Here is an 18,353-nt window from a genome sequence, read left to right as displayed (position 1 = left end):
AAATTAGCGCAGCCTCCCCTCAGCAGCTGCAGGGAAAGGCCCTTCTTAGGCTCCTGTGACCTCTGCAGGAGGATTAGAGCCCTAAATCCCCCAGGGACAGACTGGGGGAAGGGAAGGGAAAGCGGCCCGGGGATGGAAAGGCTCCAAGTTGTCCCCTCTCTCCGTAGCCTTCCCTTGGGGTCAGCCAGGTACAGAAAAAGACATTCTGCCCCTGCTGGGCCAAGACTGCTGGATTTTTTCCAGTGGGTTTTTCGTAGTAATGAAGAGAAAGCACAAAGGGACCCAGACAGAACGAGATGGCCTAGAAATGCGTGTTTAAAGGGCCATGCTAGACCGAGGAGCCCAGAGAACCGGGGAGGTGGGGGGGTCTGAAGGAGGATTGGAGTTGCCTCCAGGGTAGGGGGAGGCAATTTGAAGAGAGGAGGGGAAGAGGCTGAAGAGGGACTTCCGCGCTGGGGGAAAGGGGCGGGAAGACGCGCGAATCCAGGAAATGGGGGGCGTGGGCGTGGACATTCCCATTCCCGGGAAGGGGGCGAAGGGATGTGGGCTCCCACGCGCGCCGTTCTACCAGAAGCTTCTGAAGCGTGGGAGCGTGTCCGGGACGCCCACGCCAACACCGGCTGCAGCCTCTTCGCGCTCCCTGTCCCGGGAAGGTTTGAAAGCAGCCGGGCCCAGGTGACGCTGGAGGAGACGAAGCGGTTGCCATGGCGACGCGCCGCGCACTACGGAAATAAATAAATAAGCCGCCAGGGCTGCAGCAGCCGCGCCCCCGCGGGACGCCCGCGCCGGGGAGGCAGTCCCGCGGGTCCGGGTCCCTGCAGCCCGCGCGTCCTGGCGGAGCCGGGGGTCACCCCCCCGCGGGGGCGAATGGTACAGTCCTCCGCCCGCGCCCCGCTCGGCTCGAAGCCCGCGAGCGCGCGCCGAGCCCCGCGCAGCCGCCGCCGCCGCCGCCGCCCGCCGAGCCCGGAGCCGAGCCCGAGGCGGCGATGGAGGGTGTCAGCAGCCACCGGAGCCTGTCCTACAGCCGCTGGAGCTACGACAGGTAGGGCGCGCGCCCGGCCAGGGGGCTTGGTGGCCCCTCCAGGGGGCCTGCGCGGGCGCCCGCACTCCGCCGGAGGAGCGGGCCTCGGGGTGAGGGCGAGTGCAAGCGCCCAGACCCCTGCGGTGGACGCGGGCATTCGGGAATGGGTCCCAGAGCCTCGGCGGAGCCCGAGCCAGAGCATCCTCGCACCTCCGGCGGAGGGCACGCGGCCACTGCGACCTGGCGACCCGCGAGCTGCCACCCCGCCCCCAGCCCGGGCTAGGGTCGGTCCTCCCTGGAGTGGCGCGAAGGGCGTGGAGGGCTGGGGTGCGGGGGGCGCCCCTCGGCTCCAGGCCTCGCCCGGCTGGAGGGCCGCGGCCGGCGTCGGGGCGAGGAGCCGGGCGAAGACGAGGAGCGGCCGCGGCGTGGGCGGTTGGGAGCCGCGCTCTCGGCGCTTCTTGGACTGGAGGAGGAGGAGGAGGAGGAGGAGGGCATCACCCTACGGGCGACATGGGAGCGCACGGACAGCGGAGGGAGGTGGCCGTAAAGCCGCGTGGATTTGTCCTGAGATTATGTTCGCTCTGCCTTTCTGGGTGTGTTAGGCGCCACTCTTGTTCCCGATGAAACCATGATGGCTAGTGGAGAGTAATTGTTCTTAAAGTTCGCAACCCTGTATCAATCTCCAGAATCCTGGAGTTAATTTTTCTGATTCGTCTCTAACTGGTGAGGGCTGACAGAAAAACTTGGTGCGCTGGGCCGCCTTCACCTGCGCCAAGTCTTGCTGCTCTCCTCTTCACGCGGCGTTTAGGCGCCCGTGGTTTTTTTTTTTCTAGATTCAGAGGAACAGGTGTGCCTCTTGCCAGAGCCTAGTTCCCCTGGGACCTCGCCCTCATCGATCCCACCTGTCGCCTCCATGCTCCTCTTCCCTTCCCTACTACTGCTTAGCTCAGCCTGTAAACCTATCACAAGTTCGGCCTGTCTTCTCAAGATAGGTGCAGCTGGCCCACCTGTTTGCTTCCATTGCCTTTGTGGGGGGAAAAATACCAATCCGGTATGAATTGGTGCATCCTCTGTCCTCAGCAGCCCCGGCAACCTGCTGTTTGCCTCCCAGTTCCAGTGGACGTGCCCTTTTAAAAAGCAAAGTGCTGTCTGTGCAGGAGAACTCTAAAATTACCGAAATATTAATATGACAAAAGGTATAAGGTTGTGTGTGTCCAGGTCACAAATCATGCATCCATATACCTATTCAATAAATGTGTATTGAGTGCAAACTGTGTTGGGCCGTGGAGATAAGAAGATAAGGCATAATCCCTTCCCCCTGATGAGCTCACAGCCTAGATTCTAGAAGAAATAAGCATGACCTGTGTAAAAGGTTTAGGACATATATGGGAGACAAACTGAACATGGAGCTAATTCTACATACTAAATTTTTTGTGTGTGTGGGAGGATCAAAAGTGTGTGGGAGACTCTGGAGTTAGACAACCTGGACTAAGAGCTTGACTCCACCTAGCTAACAGGACAAATTCCCCTCTCTAGGTCTCAGTTTCTTCATCTCTAACTTAAGGAACTGATATGAATGTCAAATGAAGTTAATAAAGGCTTAGTGTACAGCCTGGGACATAGTCGGAAGTCGTACCTATCTCTATTGGGTTAATTTTATAAATGTAAATGTCATAAACGTTTCTAGTTTTCTACAAAAGCTTGACTTGAAAAATTGTTCTCCTGTTTAGATCACCAAATGAAAGACTTTCTTGGGCCTGGTGCTGTGGTGTAGCAGGTGAAGCTGCTGCCTGTAGAGCCAGCATCCCATATGGGCACCAATTTTTTTTTTTTTAAGATTTATTTTATTTATTTGAAAGACAGTTACAAAGAGAGGTAGAGACAGAGAGGTTTTCCATGCACTGGTTCACTCCCTAAATGGCTGCAACAGCCGGAGCTACGCCATTCCGAAGCCAGGAGCATCTTCCGGGTCTCCCACATGAGTGCAGGGGCCCAAGGGCTTGGGCCATCTTTCACTGCTATTCCAGGCCATAGCAGAGAGCTGGATGGGAAGAGGAGCAGCCAGGACTAGAACTGGCATCCCATAGGATGCCGGCACTTTAGGCCAAGGCTTTAACCCGCTGCGCCACAGCGCTGGCCCTGGGCACCAGTTTGAGTCCTGGATACTCCACTTCCGATCCAGTTCCCTGCTATGGCCTGGGAAAGCAGTGGAAGATGGCCCAAGTCCTTGGGCCCCTGCACCTGTGTGGGAGACCCAGAAGAAACTCCTGGCTCCTGGCTTCGGATCAGCCCAGCTCTGGCTGTTGTGGCCAACTGGGGAGTGAACTAGTGGATGGAAGACCTCTCTCTTTCTCTGCCTCTGCCTGTGTAACTTCACCTTTCAAATAAATAATTTTTTTCTTTAAAAAAAAAAAAAAAGCATTTCCTGGAGTTCTGTCTTCAGAACTCTTCTCGCCCTGACATGCTCAACACCTAGGGAAGAACACGCCTTGCTCCAGATAATGTAATAAAAGTATCAGGAGCAGAACTCTGCACTTAGTGGTTGTGTGTGACTTCCCAAGTGGTTGTAGTACAGCTGGTTTGGCTGTCCCTGGGACCACTCAGTGGTGCACACCACCCACCTCCATTTTCCAATCTGTATTTGTGTTTTAAAATATAAATGCTGTTTGAACAGTACCCAGTCCTCAATAAAGCTTTTTTTTTTTTTTTTTAAATAGAGGCAGAGTGGATAGTGAGAGAGAGACAGAGACAAAGGTCTTCCTTTTTGCTGTTGGTTCACCCTCCAATGGCCGCTGTGGCTGGCGCATCGTGCTGATCCGAAGCCAGGAGCCAGGTGCTTCTCCTGGTCTCCCAAGCACTTGGGCCATCCTCCACTGCCTTCCCGGGCCACAGCAGAGAGCTGGCCTGGAAGAGGGGCAACCGGGATAGAATCCGGCGGCCGGACTGGGACTAGAACCCAGTGTGCCGGTGCCGCAAGGTGGAGGATTAGCCTGTTAAGCCATGGCGCCAGCCAATAAAGCTGTTTAAAATATGACACAAGCAGCACATGTGTAGGGTACACAGGTGATAAAATGTGACTTATTTATTTTTGTGCTCCCATCCGTCTTCCTCACCCAATAACCACTGTGCAGTTAACCTTCACTTTCCAACCCTGTTTGGCTTCCGCCCTCCACATCCCTGAACTGGGGAGACACCTTTCCGAGTCCCCAAGTTGACCTGTCTGCGGTATATTCATTGCAGCTGTGTCCTTCTTTGCTTCTGGGGCTGTGGGTGTGGTCTGTTCTCCATAGTGCCTCCGCCCAGGCCTCTCTCTGCCTGCTGTCATCTGTAGCAGCATCACCTGGTTTTGTTCATGTGGTGGGAAGCTTTCTGGTGAGAGATCACAGGCTGAGAAGCCTCTGGAGGCCTTGGTTTGGAACTCAGTTTGGCCAAGTTTATTGCCCAGAGGCAGTCGGAACGCCAGCCTGCATTCAAGAGGTGAGGAAATGAGCCTTACTTCAGCTGCAGAGTGTGTGGCCTCTTCTGAGTCTGCCACCACACACGGCCTTCATGTTGTGGGAGTCCTGTGCTTTGTGGTGCCCACTGTCCAGATGTGAGCAGCATGCCCAAGCCCTGCTCTCTGCCACTCCATTCTGTTCTCAGGCTATGCTGTCACTCGGTTATCCACTCAGTGCTTATAATACCGAAATCCGAGTCTGTAACCCAGGCCTTTGTGCCGAGCCTTAGCCCCTTGCGGATATAATCACCAACACTCCTAACTGACTGTTCAAAATCGGACCTCTGGGGCAGGTGCTGTGGCATAGCAGGTTAAGCTTCTGCCTGCAGTGTCAGCATCTCACATGGGCGCCGGTTTGAGTCCCGGCTGCTCCACTTCTGATCCAACTCCCTGCTGATGGCCTGGGAAAGCAGCGGTGATTGGTCCAGGTGCTTGGGCCCCTGCACCCACATGGGAGCCTGGGAGGAAGGTCCTGGCTTCGTATATGCCCAGCTCCAGCCGTTGAGGCCATCTGGAAAGTGAGCCAGCAGATGAAGGCCCCCCCTCCCCCCATCTGTGACGCAGCTTCTCAAATCTTTTAAAAGAAGAAAAAATCAGACCTTTCTCTGGTGATTTGATTTTGGCTATTTACCCTTCCACTCAAGTGAAACCTCAGAATATTGACATAGATTTTCTTTTAAGATTTATTTATTGATTTGAAAGATGGAGTTACAGAGGGATAGGAAGAGGCAGAGAAGTCTTCCACCCACTGCTTCACTCCCCAAATGGTCGCAACAGCCAGGGCTGGGCCAGGAGCCAGGAGCTTCATCTGGATCTCCCACGAGTGCAGACCCAAATACTTAGGCCTTCCTCCACTGCTTTCCCAAGCACAGTAGCAGGGAGCTGGATTGGAAGTGGAGCCGCCAGGACACGATTCAGCACCCAAATGAGATGCCTGCATTGCAGATGGCAGCTTAAGCCACTACCACAGTGCTGGCCCCAACATTGAGCTTGAACTTTACATGTCTAGTCATTTTGTCTGCCTGTTGTTATCTGCACTACCAATCGTTGCAGCAGTAAAATGAGGTGATGTATGTAAAATGACAGGCACCAAATAGGTATCATCCAGTCTGAGGGTTTTCAACAGCACGGTCTCCAGGCACATTCCTGAAAGACTTCGGTGCACTGTGTCAATGACCACCTTAACACTCTGCACTCATCGTGTGTAGCCCTCCTCATTCTAGAGACTTCCCTTCAGTTATTCACAGGATAAATTCCTAGGCGTTGACACTTGGAGTTGCTTCACGTTTGATTTTATACACGCTGTTTTCCTTAGGCACCGCTCCCGCCACACCATGCAGCTGGCCTTCACCTCTGCACCTTTCTGCCAGCCTTTTCCTGGGCTTGCTCCTTCCTTTCCCTTTCCAGCCTGAGCGCACGCTAGATGATTTCACTCCAGCACTTCTTTTTAATTTTAATTTGTTTGAAAGCAGAGTTGGAGAGAGAGAGATCTATATATTCTATATATTGGTTCACTCCCCAAATGCCTGCAACAGCCAGGGCTGGGCCAGGCAGAAGCCAGGATCTTCATCCTGGTCTCCTGTGTGGGTGCAGGGACCCAAATACTTACGCTGCTTTCCCATGCACATGAGCAGGGAGCTGGATCAGAAGTGGAGCAGCAAGGACTCAGGACTGGAACTGATGCCCTTGGGATGGCCACAGCGCCAGCCTCCACTCCAGCATTTTCTGTGCCCTCACATGTGCTCAGCCCAACTCCATCCCTGCATGGAGTGGTGTCAGAATCTCCATCCCCTTATGTCACCAGAACACATACACAATTGACACAGCATCCAGAGTGTTGGTACTTCCACAATCTTCGTCTTCATCTGGACCACCTACGCGGTCAGTCTCGGTTGGCTTCACTCCCATTCCCTGAAACCTCCGCCCCCGCCCCCACCCCATATCTCCCTCACTCTCCTTGACCCTTGTCCACGCTCCACACTCTTAATAAACGACCTCGCCTCCCACCCCTCTGAGAAAAACAGACCAGGTGGGATTAGGTCTTCTGTCTCTTCCTGATCCACATCACTTCCAATGTGCTTTAGTCACTCCCTCCCAGGCACTTTCTTGTAGTTTTCCAGCTCTTTGCTCTTAGAAGAAATTCTGTGGTTAACATCCTTGGGTATGTAACATTTTTCTTAATGTGTGATTACAACAAACTCCTGAATAAGGTTGTTAGTTCAGTTTTTGGCTATTGTCAGGTTGTCATGGAGAGAAGTGAATTGATTTCTGTTTCCCTAAACAGAGGCTAGAATTACATTGTTTGATAATTGTTGCAAGTTCAGATTCTCAGACTGAGACAATGTGGTGTAACTGCTCAGCACTTGGGATAAGTCATTGGCTTTGAAGCCTAGCTCTTTAAGTTATTGGTTATGGGATTTCAGACAAGGGGCTTAGCCCCCATCACAAAAAGATAACAGTGGTACCTGCCTCTTAACAGTTATGTAGTTTTTTTAGCGCTTCCTAAATATCGGGCATATTTTGGGTGCTGGGGACAGAGCAGTGAATAAAACAGTTCTTGGTTGCATAGTTCTTACTGTCCAATGGAGGGAGATAGACACAGGTACAGCTGTGTGCGTATACATTATGTGTATGTGTATGTGTATGTGTATATGTATAATGTCAATGCTAAGTGACTTAAATGATAAATACAAAAAAGAAAGACTTAAGAGGATAGTCTGACTGCATGGGGGTAGTAGGAGTATGAATTTCTGGGTCATGTAGTGTGGTCTGGGAAACTCTGATAGGTGAAATTTCAGAAGAGTCATGACAGTGGGGAGAGACGAAGAAATTGTGGCTCGTAGGGAAAAATGTTCCATGGGAGGGAAGCAGTGAGTGCAAAAGTCCCGAGGTGGGAGTGTGTCTTGTGTGTTGGAGAACAGTGAGGAGGCCAGTGTCCTTAGATATCTTTGTAATACTTCCATCCTGCTGTTCCCCTAATCTCTACACTCAGCCTCAGATCACCCCTGATCTGACTTGTGTGTTTTCTAGAACTTTATATAAATGCAGTACTTGAGTACGCACCTGTCTTTTGGCCTGGCTTTATCCACATGACATCATTATGTTGATAATCTTCCATGTTGTCACGTGAATCAGTAGATCGTATGTTTTGATTGCTGAGTTTTGTTCCTTTATATGAATGGACCATAATTTACTGATTCGTTCGCCTATTGCTAGAAGTTTGGGCTGTTTTCAGGTTTGGCGTGTCAGAAATATTCATATACATGTCATTATGTGGACATGTGGTTTTCTTTCTGTTGGGCAATTACTTAGTGCGGTGGCTGGATATGTTAGGTGTCTATTTAACTTTGAGAAACTGCCTAGGTTTTCTAAAGTAGTTAACTATTTTATGATACTTTGAGCATTGGGACAGTTCCTTCACGTTCTGTGACAAATTGGTACAATCTTTTCAACGTTAGTTATTCTAATAGGTATGTAATAGCACATCATTGTGGATTTTTCATTTCCCTAGTGACTAGTGATATTGAACATCTTTTTATGTTTATTTACCACTCATATATCTTTGGGGAAGTATCTGTTAAAATATCTCATTTTTTAAATTGGGTTGTTTCCTTATTACTGAGGTTTTGAGAGTTTTTTGTATATATGTAATCTGGATACATGTCCTTTATCAGGTATATAACCTGAAGTATTTTTTCCTGTTACCTTGTTTCCCCCCAAGGAGGTATTTTCAGGGAGTTTTACTTTTGATGAAATCCAATTTATCAATTTATTCTCTTACAAATTGGTGTTATATCTAAGGAATCATCGCCTAACTCAAGGTGATAAAGGGTTTCTCCTGAAGAGTTTTCTAATTTTACATTTTAAATTTAGGTCTGTGCTACATTTGAATTAACTTCTTATATTTAGTAAGTTTATTTTTTAAAATGGACCTCCAATTGTTCTAGAAGCATTCATTGAAAACATTCCTTTTCCCAATGAATTGCTTTTGCATGTTCATAAAAAAAGTATGCTTTCTGTAAGTTGTCTCTAGTCTCTATTCTGTTCCATTAGTCTGTTTATCTTTTTTTTTTTTTTTTTTAAGACTTATTTACTCGAAAGTTAGTTACACAGAATAAGAGGCAGAGAAGGCCGGCGCTGTGGCTCACTTGGTTAATCCTCCGCCTGTTGTGCCAGTATCCCATATGGGCACCGGTTCTAATCCCAGTTGCTCCTCTTCCATGGGGAGACCAGGAAGAAGCACCTGGCTCCTGGCTTTGGATTGGTGCAGTGGTGGCCTTAGCGGCCATTTGGGGAGTGAACCAATGGAAGGAAGATCTTTCTCTCTGTCTCTCTCTGTCTATAACTCTACTGTCAGATAAATTAAAAAAAAAAAAAAAAGTCTTCCATCCACTGGTTCACTCCCCAGTTGGCTACAACAACTGGAGCTGTGCTAATCTGAAGCCAGAATCTCCTATGTGGGTGCAGGAGCCCAAGGACTTGGGCCATCTTCCACTGCTTTCCCAGACCATAGCAGAGAGCTGGATTGGAAGTGGAGCATCTGGAACTCGAATTGGTGCCCATATAGGATGCTGGCACTGCAGGTGGTGGCTTTACCAGCCATGCCACAGCACCGGCCCCAGTCTTTCTTGATACTAGTAGCACACTGTCTGAATTACCGTAGCTATATAATATGTTGTGAAATTGGGTAATTTAGAATCAACTTTGTTCTTCTCTGTAAGTTGTTTTGACTATTCTAGGTCCTGTTCAGTTTCACATTAAATTAATGAGTTTTTCAAGTTCTACCAATAGATTAAAAAAAAAAAAACCTGCTTGGGTTTTGATTGAGATTATATGAATCTATATATTGATTTGGGGTGAGTTAACATCTTAATAATACTGTACCTTCCGTCCGGCGCCGCGGCTCAGTAGGCTAATCCTCCACCTGCGGCGCTGGCACACTGGGTTCTAGTCCCGGTCGGGGTGCCGGATTCTGTCCTGGTTGCTCCTCTTCCAGTCTAGCTCTCTGCTATGACTGGGAGTGCAGTGGAGGGTGGCCCAAGTCCTTGGGCCCTGCACCCGCATGGGAGACCAGGAGAAGCACCTGGCTCCTGGTTTCAGATCAGTGCAGTGCGCCGGCCGCAGCGTGCCATTGGAGGGTGAACCAGTGGTAAAAAGAAGACCTTTCTCTCTGTTTCTTTCTCTCTCACTGTCCACTCTGCCTATCAAAAAAAAAATTTTTTTTAAAGTTCAACAAATAGTATGAAAAAAAAAATAATGCACCTTCTACCCCATGAACATGGTGTATCTCTGTTTAGATTATTGTATTAGTTGGTTTTCTGTTGCTGTAACAAAATACCTGAGGCTGATACTTTTTAAAATAAAAAGGTTTGTTTGGCTAGTCAGCCTGGTGGCTGGATGGCACTGCATCCCAACAAGGGCTCCTCACTGCATTACAGCATGGGGAGAAGTGGAAAGGAAACCAGCCACATGAAGTGGCCAAGTGCATGGGATGGCTTTCTAACAGCTCTGTCTGGACAGCCAGCTCACTGAAAGACCAGTGTTAATCCCTTCCAAAGGGAGCCCCTGACCTAACTATCTTGCACTAGGCCCCACCTCTTCTTTTTTTTTTTTTTTTTTTTTTTTTTTTTTTTTTTTTTTAACAAGTAGAGTTAGAAAGGTCTTCCTTCTGATAGTTCACTCCCCAAATGGTCGCCATGGCCAGCGCTACACCAATCCGGAGTCAGGAGCCAGGAGCCAGGCGCTTCTTCCTGGTCTCCCATGTGGGTGCAGGGGCCCAAGCACTTGGGCCATCCTCCACTGCCCTCCTGGGCCACAGCAGAGAGCTGGACTAGAAGAGGAGCAACCGGGACTAGAACCCAGTGCCCATATGGGATGCCAGTGCTGCAGGCAGAGGATTAACCAAGTGAGCCACGGCGCCAGACCCTAGGCCTCCCACCTCTTAAAGGTGCCACCACACCAGGACCATCACATGCTCCCCACGTGTGAACCTTTGAGGGACAGACCACACTCAGTCCACAGCAATCATCTTTATTTCTCTTGGATTTTATAGTGTTCAGTATACAGGTCCTTTCCCTCTTTTGTAAGAGGTAGAAGTATTGCATGTGTTCCCCTAAGTATTTATACTTTTCGATAATATTGTAAATGGCATGAAGGCAATTAAAACATTTTTGTGGGGAAAAAAAAAGAATAAGAGGATGTGCTTATTTTGGTGCAAAAAAAAATAGTAAGTTTATCTTGGTCCAAAAAAATTGAAATCCATGTGGTTTTATCATAATACATATTTTCATGAACTTCTTTTTTTAAAAGATTTATTTATTTGAAAGAGTTCCACAGAGAAAGGAGAGGCAGAGAGAGAGAGAAGGAGGTCTTCCATCCAATGGTTCACTCCCCATTTGGCCGCAACGGCCGGAAATGTGTCAATCCGAAGCCAGAATCTCCCATGTGGATGCAGGGGCCCAAGGACTTGGGCCATCTTCTGCTTTTCCAGGCCATAGCAGAGAGCTGGATCTGAAGTGGAGCAGCCGGGTCTCGAACCGGAGTCCATATGGGATGCTGGTGCTTCAGGCCAGGGCGTTAACCTGCTGTGCCACAGCGCTGGCCTCTCCATGAACTTTTTAAAATTCCCTTGTATTATGTAAAAAAAAAAAAACCCAACTTATTTTGATGTTCATTACTAGCATATAGTAATATATACAGCTGAGTTTAATGTGAGAAAATGGATATAACATGAAATCGGCCGTTTCAATGATTTCTACTTAGAATTCAGTAGCATTAGTTACATTCTGTGTTATGCAGCCATTCCTGTTTCCAAAACCTTTTTGTCACTATGCATAGAAACACTGTACCTGGCCGGCGCCGTGGCTCAACAGGCTAATCCTCCGCCTTGCGGCGCCGGCACACCGGGTTCTAGTCCTGGTCGGGGCACCGATCCTGTCCCGGTTGCCCCTCTTCCAGGCCAGCTCTCTGCTGTGGCCAGGGAGTGCAGTGGAGGATGGCCCAAGTGCTTGGGCCCTGCACCCCATGGGAGACCAGGAGAAGCACCTGGCTCCTGCTATCGGAACAGCGCGGTGCGCCGGCCGCAGCGCGCTACCGCGGCGGCCATTGGAGGGTGAACCAACGGCAAAAGGAAGACCTTTCTCTCTGTCTCTCACTGTCCACTCTGCCTGTCAAAAATAAAAAAAAAAAAAAGAAACACTGTACCTTTTAATACTGATTTCACTTGTCTTTCTGTGTCCTAGTAAATTCTAGTCTACTTTCTGTGTGAATTTACCTGTTCTACATATCTCACATAAGTGGAATCATACAATATTTTTCTTCTGTGTCTGGTTTATTTCACTTAGCATAATATTTTCAAGGTTCATCCATGATGTATATATGAGAACTTCATTCTTTTTTCACTGAATACCATTCCCTTGTGTGCATAGACCACGTTGTGCTTCTCCATTCACTGGGTGGTGGACATGTGAGTTGTTTAAGCTGCTGAGAATGCTGTAGTGAAAACTGGTTTGCAAATCCCTGTTGGGGTTCTTGTCCTCAGTTGTTCTGGGTATATTCCTAGAAGTGGAATTGCTGTGTCACATGATGCTAGATTTGGTTTGGTAATAAACCATAGAACTTTCCTGCACCAGCTGCCACCATTTTGTATGCTATCAGCAGTGTACAAGAGTTCCCATTTCTCTACATGTTCACCAGTACTAATTTCCAGGGTTTAATTTTTTTTATTGTCATCCTAATATGTGTGATGTGGCATCTTTTTAAATTTATTTATTTATTTGAAAAAGAGAGGAGGAGACAGATCTATCTGATGGTTCACTCCCTAAGTGACCATGACTAGGGCTGAGCCTGGCCAAAACCAGGAGCCAGGGCCGGCGCCGTGGCTCAATAGGCTAATCCTCTGCCTGCGGCGCCGGCACACCAGGTTCTAGTCCTGGTCGGGGCGCTGGATTCTGTCCCGGTTGCCCCTCTTCCAGGCCAGCTCTCTGCTGTGGCCCAGGAATGCAGTGGAGGATGATCCAAGTGCTTGGGCCCTGCACCCCATGGGAGACCAGGAGAAGCACCTGGCTCCTGGCTTCAGATCAGTGTGGTGCGCCGGCTGCAGTGGCCATTGGGGAGTGAACCAATGGAAAAGGAAGACCTTTCTCCCTGTCTCTCTCTCTCACTGTCCACTCTGCCTGTCAAAAACAACAAAAAACAAAACAAAACAAAACAAAACCTAGGAGCTTCGTCTCTCCCACATGGGTGGCAGGGGGCCAAGTACTTGAGCCATTTTCCTCTGCTTTCCCAGTCACATTAGGGAGCTGGATTGAAAGTGCAGCAGCTGGGACGCAAACTGGCACCTGTATGAGATGTCAGTATCACAGGTGGAATCTTTACCCACTATGCCACAGTGTTGGCCCCATGATGTGGTTTTGATTTACATATCCCTATTGACAAATGATGTTGAGTATCTCTTCATATATTATTGGTCATTTGTATGTCTTGAAGAAGTATCTACCCAAGTCCTTTGCTTGTTTATAAATCAAGTTGTCTTTTTGTTATTATGCTGTAGGAATACTTTATATAGCCTAAATGTTAAACTCTTATCATATGTATGATTTGCAGATATTGTTTTCTGTTTCTATAGGTTATCTTCTTGCTTTCTTGATAAGATTTTTTTGAAATACAATAGTTTTTGAGACAAAATCCAATTTATTTTTTGTTGTTGCTAATGCTTATGGGTATCATATCTAAGAATCCACTGCTAAATCCAAGGTCATGAAGGTTTACTTGTTTTCTTCTTCTAGGCATTTTTGGGTTTTAGAGCTTATATGTAGGTCACTGATGCATTTTGAATTAACTTTTGTATATAGTATGAGGTAGGGGTCTAGCTTCATTCTTTTGCATGTGAAAATCACAGCACCGTTTGTTAGAGACTGTTCCTTCTCACACTTAATGTACATGGGATCCTATCAGAAATCAGTTGTCTGTGAGTAGATGAGTTTATTTTTGGATTTTGAATTCTGTTACATTGGTCTGTGTGTCTGTCCTTATGCTGATGCGTCACTGTTTTAATGGCTGTGGCTGTGTAGTAAGTTTTGAATAAGAAGAGCAAGGGAGCATGATATTGCTTGGACTAAGCACATGTCTAGGGAAGGCTGGAACTCCCAAGAGAGCAAGTCACAAAGCTTGCTACTCAAGACAGATCTGGATTCAGATCTCGGCTCTGCCTCTTACTAACTTGGTGAAAGGACACAGTAAGAGGAAAGTCTTACTGCTTTATTGTAAAAATCATATTTGGCTTAGTGATTAAGATGCAGGTCAAGATATCTGCATCCCATATCAAAGTGCCTGGGTTTGATTCCCAGCTCTGTATCTTGATTCCAGCTTCCTGCCAGTGCAGACGCTGGGAGGCAGCTCAGGTGGCTGAGTCCCCCTCTTGTCTCTGGCCATTGGCCATTGTGGATATCTGGGGAATGAGCCAGTTTATGGGAGCTCTGTGTCTCTTGAATAAATTTTTGAAAAGAAATTAATCATTTTCCACTCATACAAAGAAAAAGATCAAACAGTTCAGAAATATATCAAATAGGGGACAGCATTGTGACAGCAGATCAAGCTGCTTGCAATGGTGACATCCTGTATCAGAATGACAGCTACTATGCTTTTGATCCAGCTCCTTGCTATTATGCCTGGGAAGGCAGTGGAAGATGGCCCAAGTGCTTGGGCCCCTGCATCCACGTGGGAGACCTGGATGGAGTTCAGACTCCTGGACTCAGGCTAGCCCAGCCCAGCCATTGTGGCTAAGAAGCAAATCTTTTTTTTTTTTTTTTTTTTTTTTTTTTTTTTTTGACAGGCAGAGTGGACAGTGAGAGAGCTAGAGACAGAGAGAAAGGTCTTCCTTTGCCGTTGGTTCACCCTCCAATGGCCACTGTGGCCGGCACGCTGTGCTGATCCGAAGGCAGGAGCCAGGTGCTTCTCCTGGTCTCCCATGTGGGTGCAGGGCCCAAACACTTGGGCCATCCTCCACTGCACTCCCGGGCCACAGCAGAGAGCTGGACTGGAAGAGGGGCAACCGGAACAGAATCCGGTGCCCCAACCGGGACTAGAACCCGGTGTGCCGGTGCCACAAGGCGGAGGATTAGCCTATTGAGCCGCGGCACTGGCCAGAAGTAAATCTTAAAAAACCAATGTGTCAAGCACACACAGAAACTGAGACTGAAGACGATTATCTATAAAATGGAGATGAAGATTCTACTTATAGTGAAGGGCCATGGAGAAACTGTGGGTAATTTTTCAGGTAATCTGTGAATTTGGATACAGAGAGCAGGTCCTACCACTGATTCATCCAGTGGGATTAGGTGATGTTTGTGATTGACATGGCCTGGAGCTCATTGCCAACAGGGCAGCCACACTAGCCTCCCTGCAGCATATCTTGTTGTGGCTTTCTCCTGGCTCCCTGGTTCCCAAACAGGGCAAGCAGGTGCAGGAGGTGCTCCCAGCATACACGGGTTTCTTTCAAATTGAGGAAGTAGCCAAATTCTTTCCGTAAAGTAGCCTTCTTGGAGGCTGGCATCGTGGCATTGCAGTTTAAGCCGCTGCCTGCAGTGCATCTCATGTGGGTGCTGGTTCAAGTCCTGGCTGCTGTATTTATGATCCAGCTCCTAGGAAAGCAGTGGAAGATAGCCAAAAATCCCTGGGCCCCTGCACCCACATGGGTGACCGGAGGAAGCTCCTGGCTTTGGCCTGGTCCTGCCGTGACCGTTGCAGCCATTTGGGGAGTGAACCAGCGGATGGACGATCTCTCTGCCCCCCCGCCCCCTTTCTCTGGAACTCTGCCTTTATAAAAATCTTAAAAAAAAAAAAAATGGGAATACGAGGACCCGTCTCCCAGGGTTGTCGGGAGGATTGGGTGACACAGGGTGTGTCGGGCTTACCTGAATCGTGCCTGGGGCAGCGCCGTACAGTAAGTGTTGTCGTTACATGGCCCATAGCAAAGTGAGTCCCTGAGCAGGACTTCTGCAATTGAGTCTGAAAGTGCAGTTGCTCCTATATATGAGGGTGAGTGTGGTGAGCCAGGCGGGCCCTGCCCCGAGGTGCTCGGGAGCTGTGTGAGGCCAGTGAGCAGGAAGAGGAGGAAGCCAGGGCATCAGGGCCACATCTGGGCACTCTGGGGCTTCAAGATGTGTGGCTGATGGAGGCCCAGTGGGCACCACTTGGGACCATTTGGCTGAGCAGGGCACAGTTCCAGGCCAGGCATGGGTGACAAGGTCCAGCTCCCTCCTGAGGGACTTGGAGGATTTACCAGTACGTCAGGACCCTGACACGACCCCATCCTTAGGACTCGGACCTGTGCCGTAGCTGTTGAGAGACCACCACAGAGGGACCCTTACAAATAAGCCCGGCTTATTCCAGACTCGCTGCCGGTGGGTCCAGATCACTGGGCAGCTGGAAGGGCCTGGGGCAGCCAGGCTGGATGCTGGTGGCACTTAGGCACACAGGCAGCTTTTCCTGAGATAAAGAACCCACTGTTGCTGTCCGTGCACTTCAGAAGCAGGATGTGTCTTGGAAAGAGCACTGGGAAGAGTCGGGAGTCCAGGTTTGATCTTGGCTCTGGGCAAGTAGTTGACTGGGCCTATCTCCCCTGAAGTTGAAGGCGCTGGACTGGTTGACTGAGATTCTAGTTCTGGGGTTGTATGAGCACGGGCGTTCGCGTGTGTTCTGAGATCAGGAAGGCCAGGTTTGGGGTAGGAGGATGAGAACAGGGCAGATTGGGATTGCATGTCCTGGCCAGGATGGCACCAGCTGGGCAGGGAGACAGGTGGCCACCAGGGGCAGGTGGGTGGAGGCCCTGCTTTGCCGCAGGGCTTTTAGAGGTCAGCTCCCTTTTTTGAGGGATTTTTTTTTTTTTTTTTTTTTTTTTTTAGCAGAACAGGCCCAACTGGCTGGTGACTGGAGTGCAGGTGTGGAAATCAGTGAGGAGTGGCTCTACATCTGTGAGTCTAGGGTGGTCTGGCTCCCAGGTGGCTGGTGTGATTGGGTTCAGGGTGACTGGGGTGGGGAGAGGAGTCAGTTATGGAGGTGAGGCAGGGATTTCTCGGATCCTTTGGGACTTGCCCACACCAGGGTTTGAAGTCGGCAGGCATTGTGGTTTCTCGGTGAAGTTGCTGGGCACATTGAAGCAAAAGCACAAAGATGCTGAGGCATGACACACACCTGTGACCAGAGCTGGACAGAAGGGCCAGGTCTGCCTACAGTCTGAGGACAGTTGCCAAGTGGGGGCTCATAGCAGCACTGATAGCTGATATCTTCACTCTGGAAGACCCTAGGCTCTTGTGGCAGCTGAACACCAACCGATTCTGGGTCTCAGCTGAGGGATTCGGCCCAGCATGTGCTTGGGAGAGAGCACACGTCTCTTCATCCTGAGCCGCGTGGCTGGCCTATAGGAGCAGTGGTCAGATCTCTGGGCTCAGGTGTGTGCTCCCATTCAGCCTCCCTCCTTCTGCAGGTGTTCTGGTCTTCTGATCTAAGGATGAACAGAGAAAACCCTAGGGTGGGTGGTGTGTGTGTGTGAGAGAGAGTTGAGCTTTGTGCAGAAGGCAGCAGGCTTTGGATGAGAGCCCGCACTTGTACCACGGAGGCAGGTTTCTACAATGCTAGAGAACTGTGTCAGCAGCCAGGAACCTCATATCAGAATGACAGACACAGGGTTCAGCCCCAGAGGGCCAAATCCCCGTATCTGGGGAGCCCATGGAATCAGGGGGGCCCAACACAAGGGTAATGATCACCCAGGACTGTCTGTTTACAAGATCCTGTTCTTCGGCAGAGACTCCCAAGCTGGCTCTGCCTCCATGCCCCCTCTGCCCCTGCAGGCCAACTGAGCACACACTAGGACTGGCACATGAACCAGGAAGTAACTGCCCCCTGGCCCAGCGCCTCCCTCCACAGGTGGTCATTGTCTGTAGCATCCCTTCCTCTCTAACACCAGATGCTGGAGAGAGGGCTTTTGCAGGAGAGGGCTTTTGTGAATGTTTTCATCAGTAAGAGCGTATTGGGGTGTGTGTGCACTGTGTATGGATGGATTTGTGCACCTCGGGAGGAGTAAGGTGTGCAGTTACTCTGGGGAGGTACATGCAAGGGAGAACTGAGAGAGCAACAGAACTGGCCTGCTGCCCATGTTTAGTCCTGCATTTGGTGGTGAGGGGGAGTAGGACTGAAGTGGGAGGACGGGTCCCCAGACCAGGAGTGATGAGGACCCTCGGCCTGCTTGGACAGCTGCCTTTGCCTGGTAGTTTCTCCGTGGCACTAAGCAGGGTCCCAGTGCCAGAGGGATCTGCGTAGGTGGTTGGGCTGCATGGTCTCCATAGGTTGCGGGGACCGTCCCAGGGCATCCGAGAGCAGAGACCCCTTGTCTGCTGTGAGGGGCTCCGGGGCAGCCCAGGCCGCATCAATGTTGGATGAGCCTGTGCTGTCCCATGCAACCTCGATACAATCTCCTTCCGTCTCACTTTTAGTGTAACCAGAGAGCCCAGGCACCGGCCGAGCCGGCCACTCAGGATCTCGCAGCAGGGCCACCCACAGGGGGACAGGAGAGGCTGTGCAGGCCCTAGTGTGTCCCGAGACAGGCAGGGGCCAGCTAGGCCAGCCTCGCATGAAGCAGGGGTTGGTTTTGGTCTGGTTTCTCCTCAGGCCCTGGGTTCCAGGTGCCAGGTTACACCTCCTCCCCCTTTGGCCACTTCACATTCCCTGGGTGTCATCTGTCTGGTGGCTCAACCTTGGGGGTAGTTCAGCCCCATCCCTCTACCCAACTCTGGGGGGTTCCTGCTCTGGAAGGGGCTGGAGGGGCAGCAGCTGGACCAG

The 18,353-nt window shown here is 49.9% G+C and overlaps 1 protein-coding gene across 2 annotated transcripts in view; it reads left to right on the top strand.

Moving 5' to 3' along the window:
• The first annotated feature begins 957 nt into the window (after positions 1–957).
• Positions 958–18,353, top strand: part of TUB (TUB bipartite transcription factor) — a 97,617-nt gene continuing 80,221 nt past the window's right edge. For both annotated transcript variants that reach the window (XM_062196555.1, XM_062196556.1), the window contains exon 1: positions 958–1,042. In XM_062196555.1, coding sequence (XP_062052539.1) covers positions 987–1,042 — 56 coding nt within the window. In that variant the 5' untranslated portion in view covers positions 958–986. The remainder of the gene's footprint in view (positions 1,043–18,353) is intronic.

Source organism: Lepus europaeus, chromosome 7, assembly GCF_033115175.1.
Source record: "Lepus europaeus isolate LE1 chromosome 7, mLepTim1.pri, whole genome shotgun sequence".
In the NCBI taxonomy this organism is placed as follows: Eukaryota; Metazoa; Chordata; class Mammalia; order Lagomorpha; family Leporidae; genus Lepus; species Lepus europaeus.
Note: the sequence above shows the minus strand (reverse complement) of the source record. Positions and strands in the feature narration are given on the sequence as shown.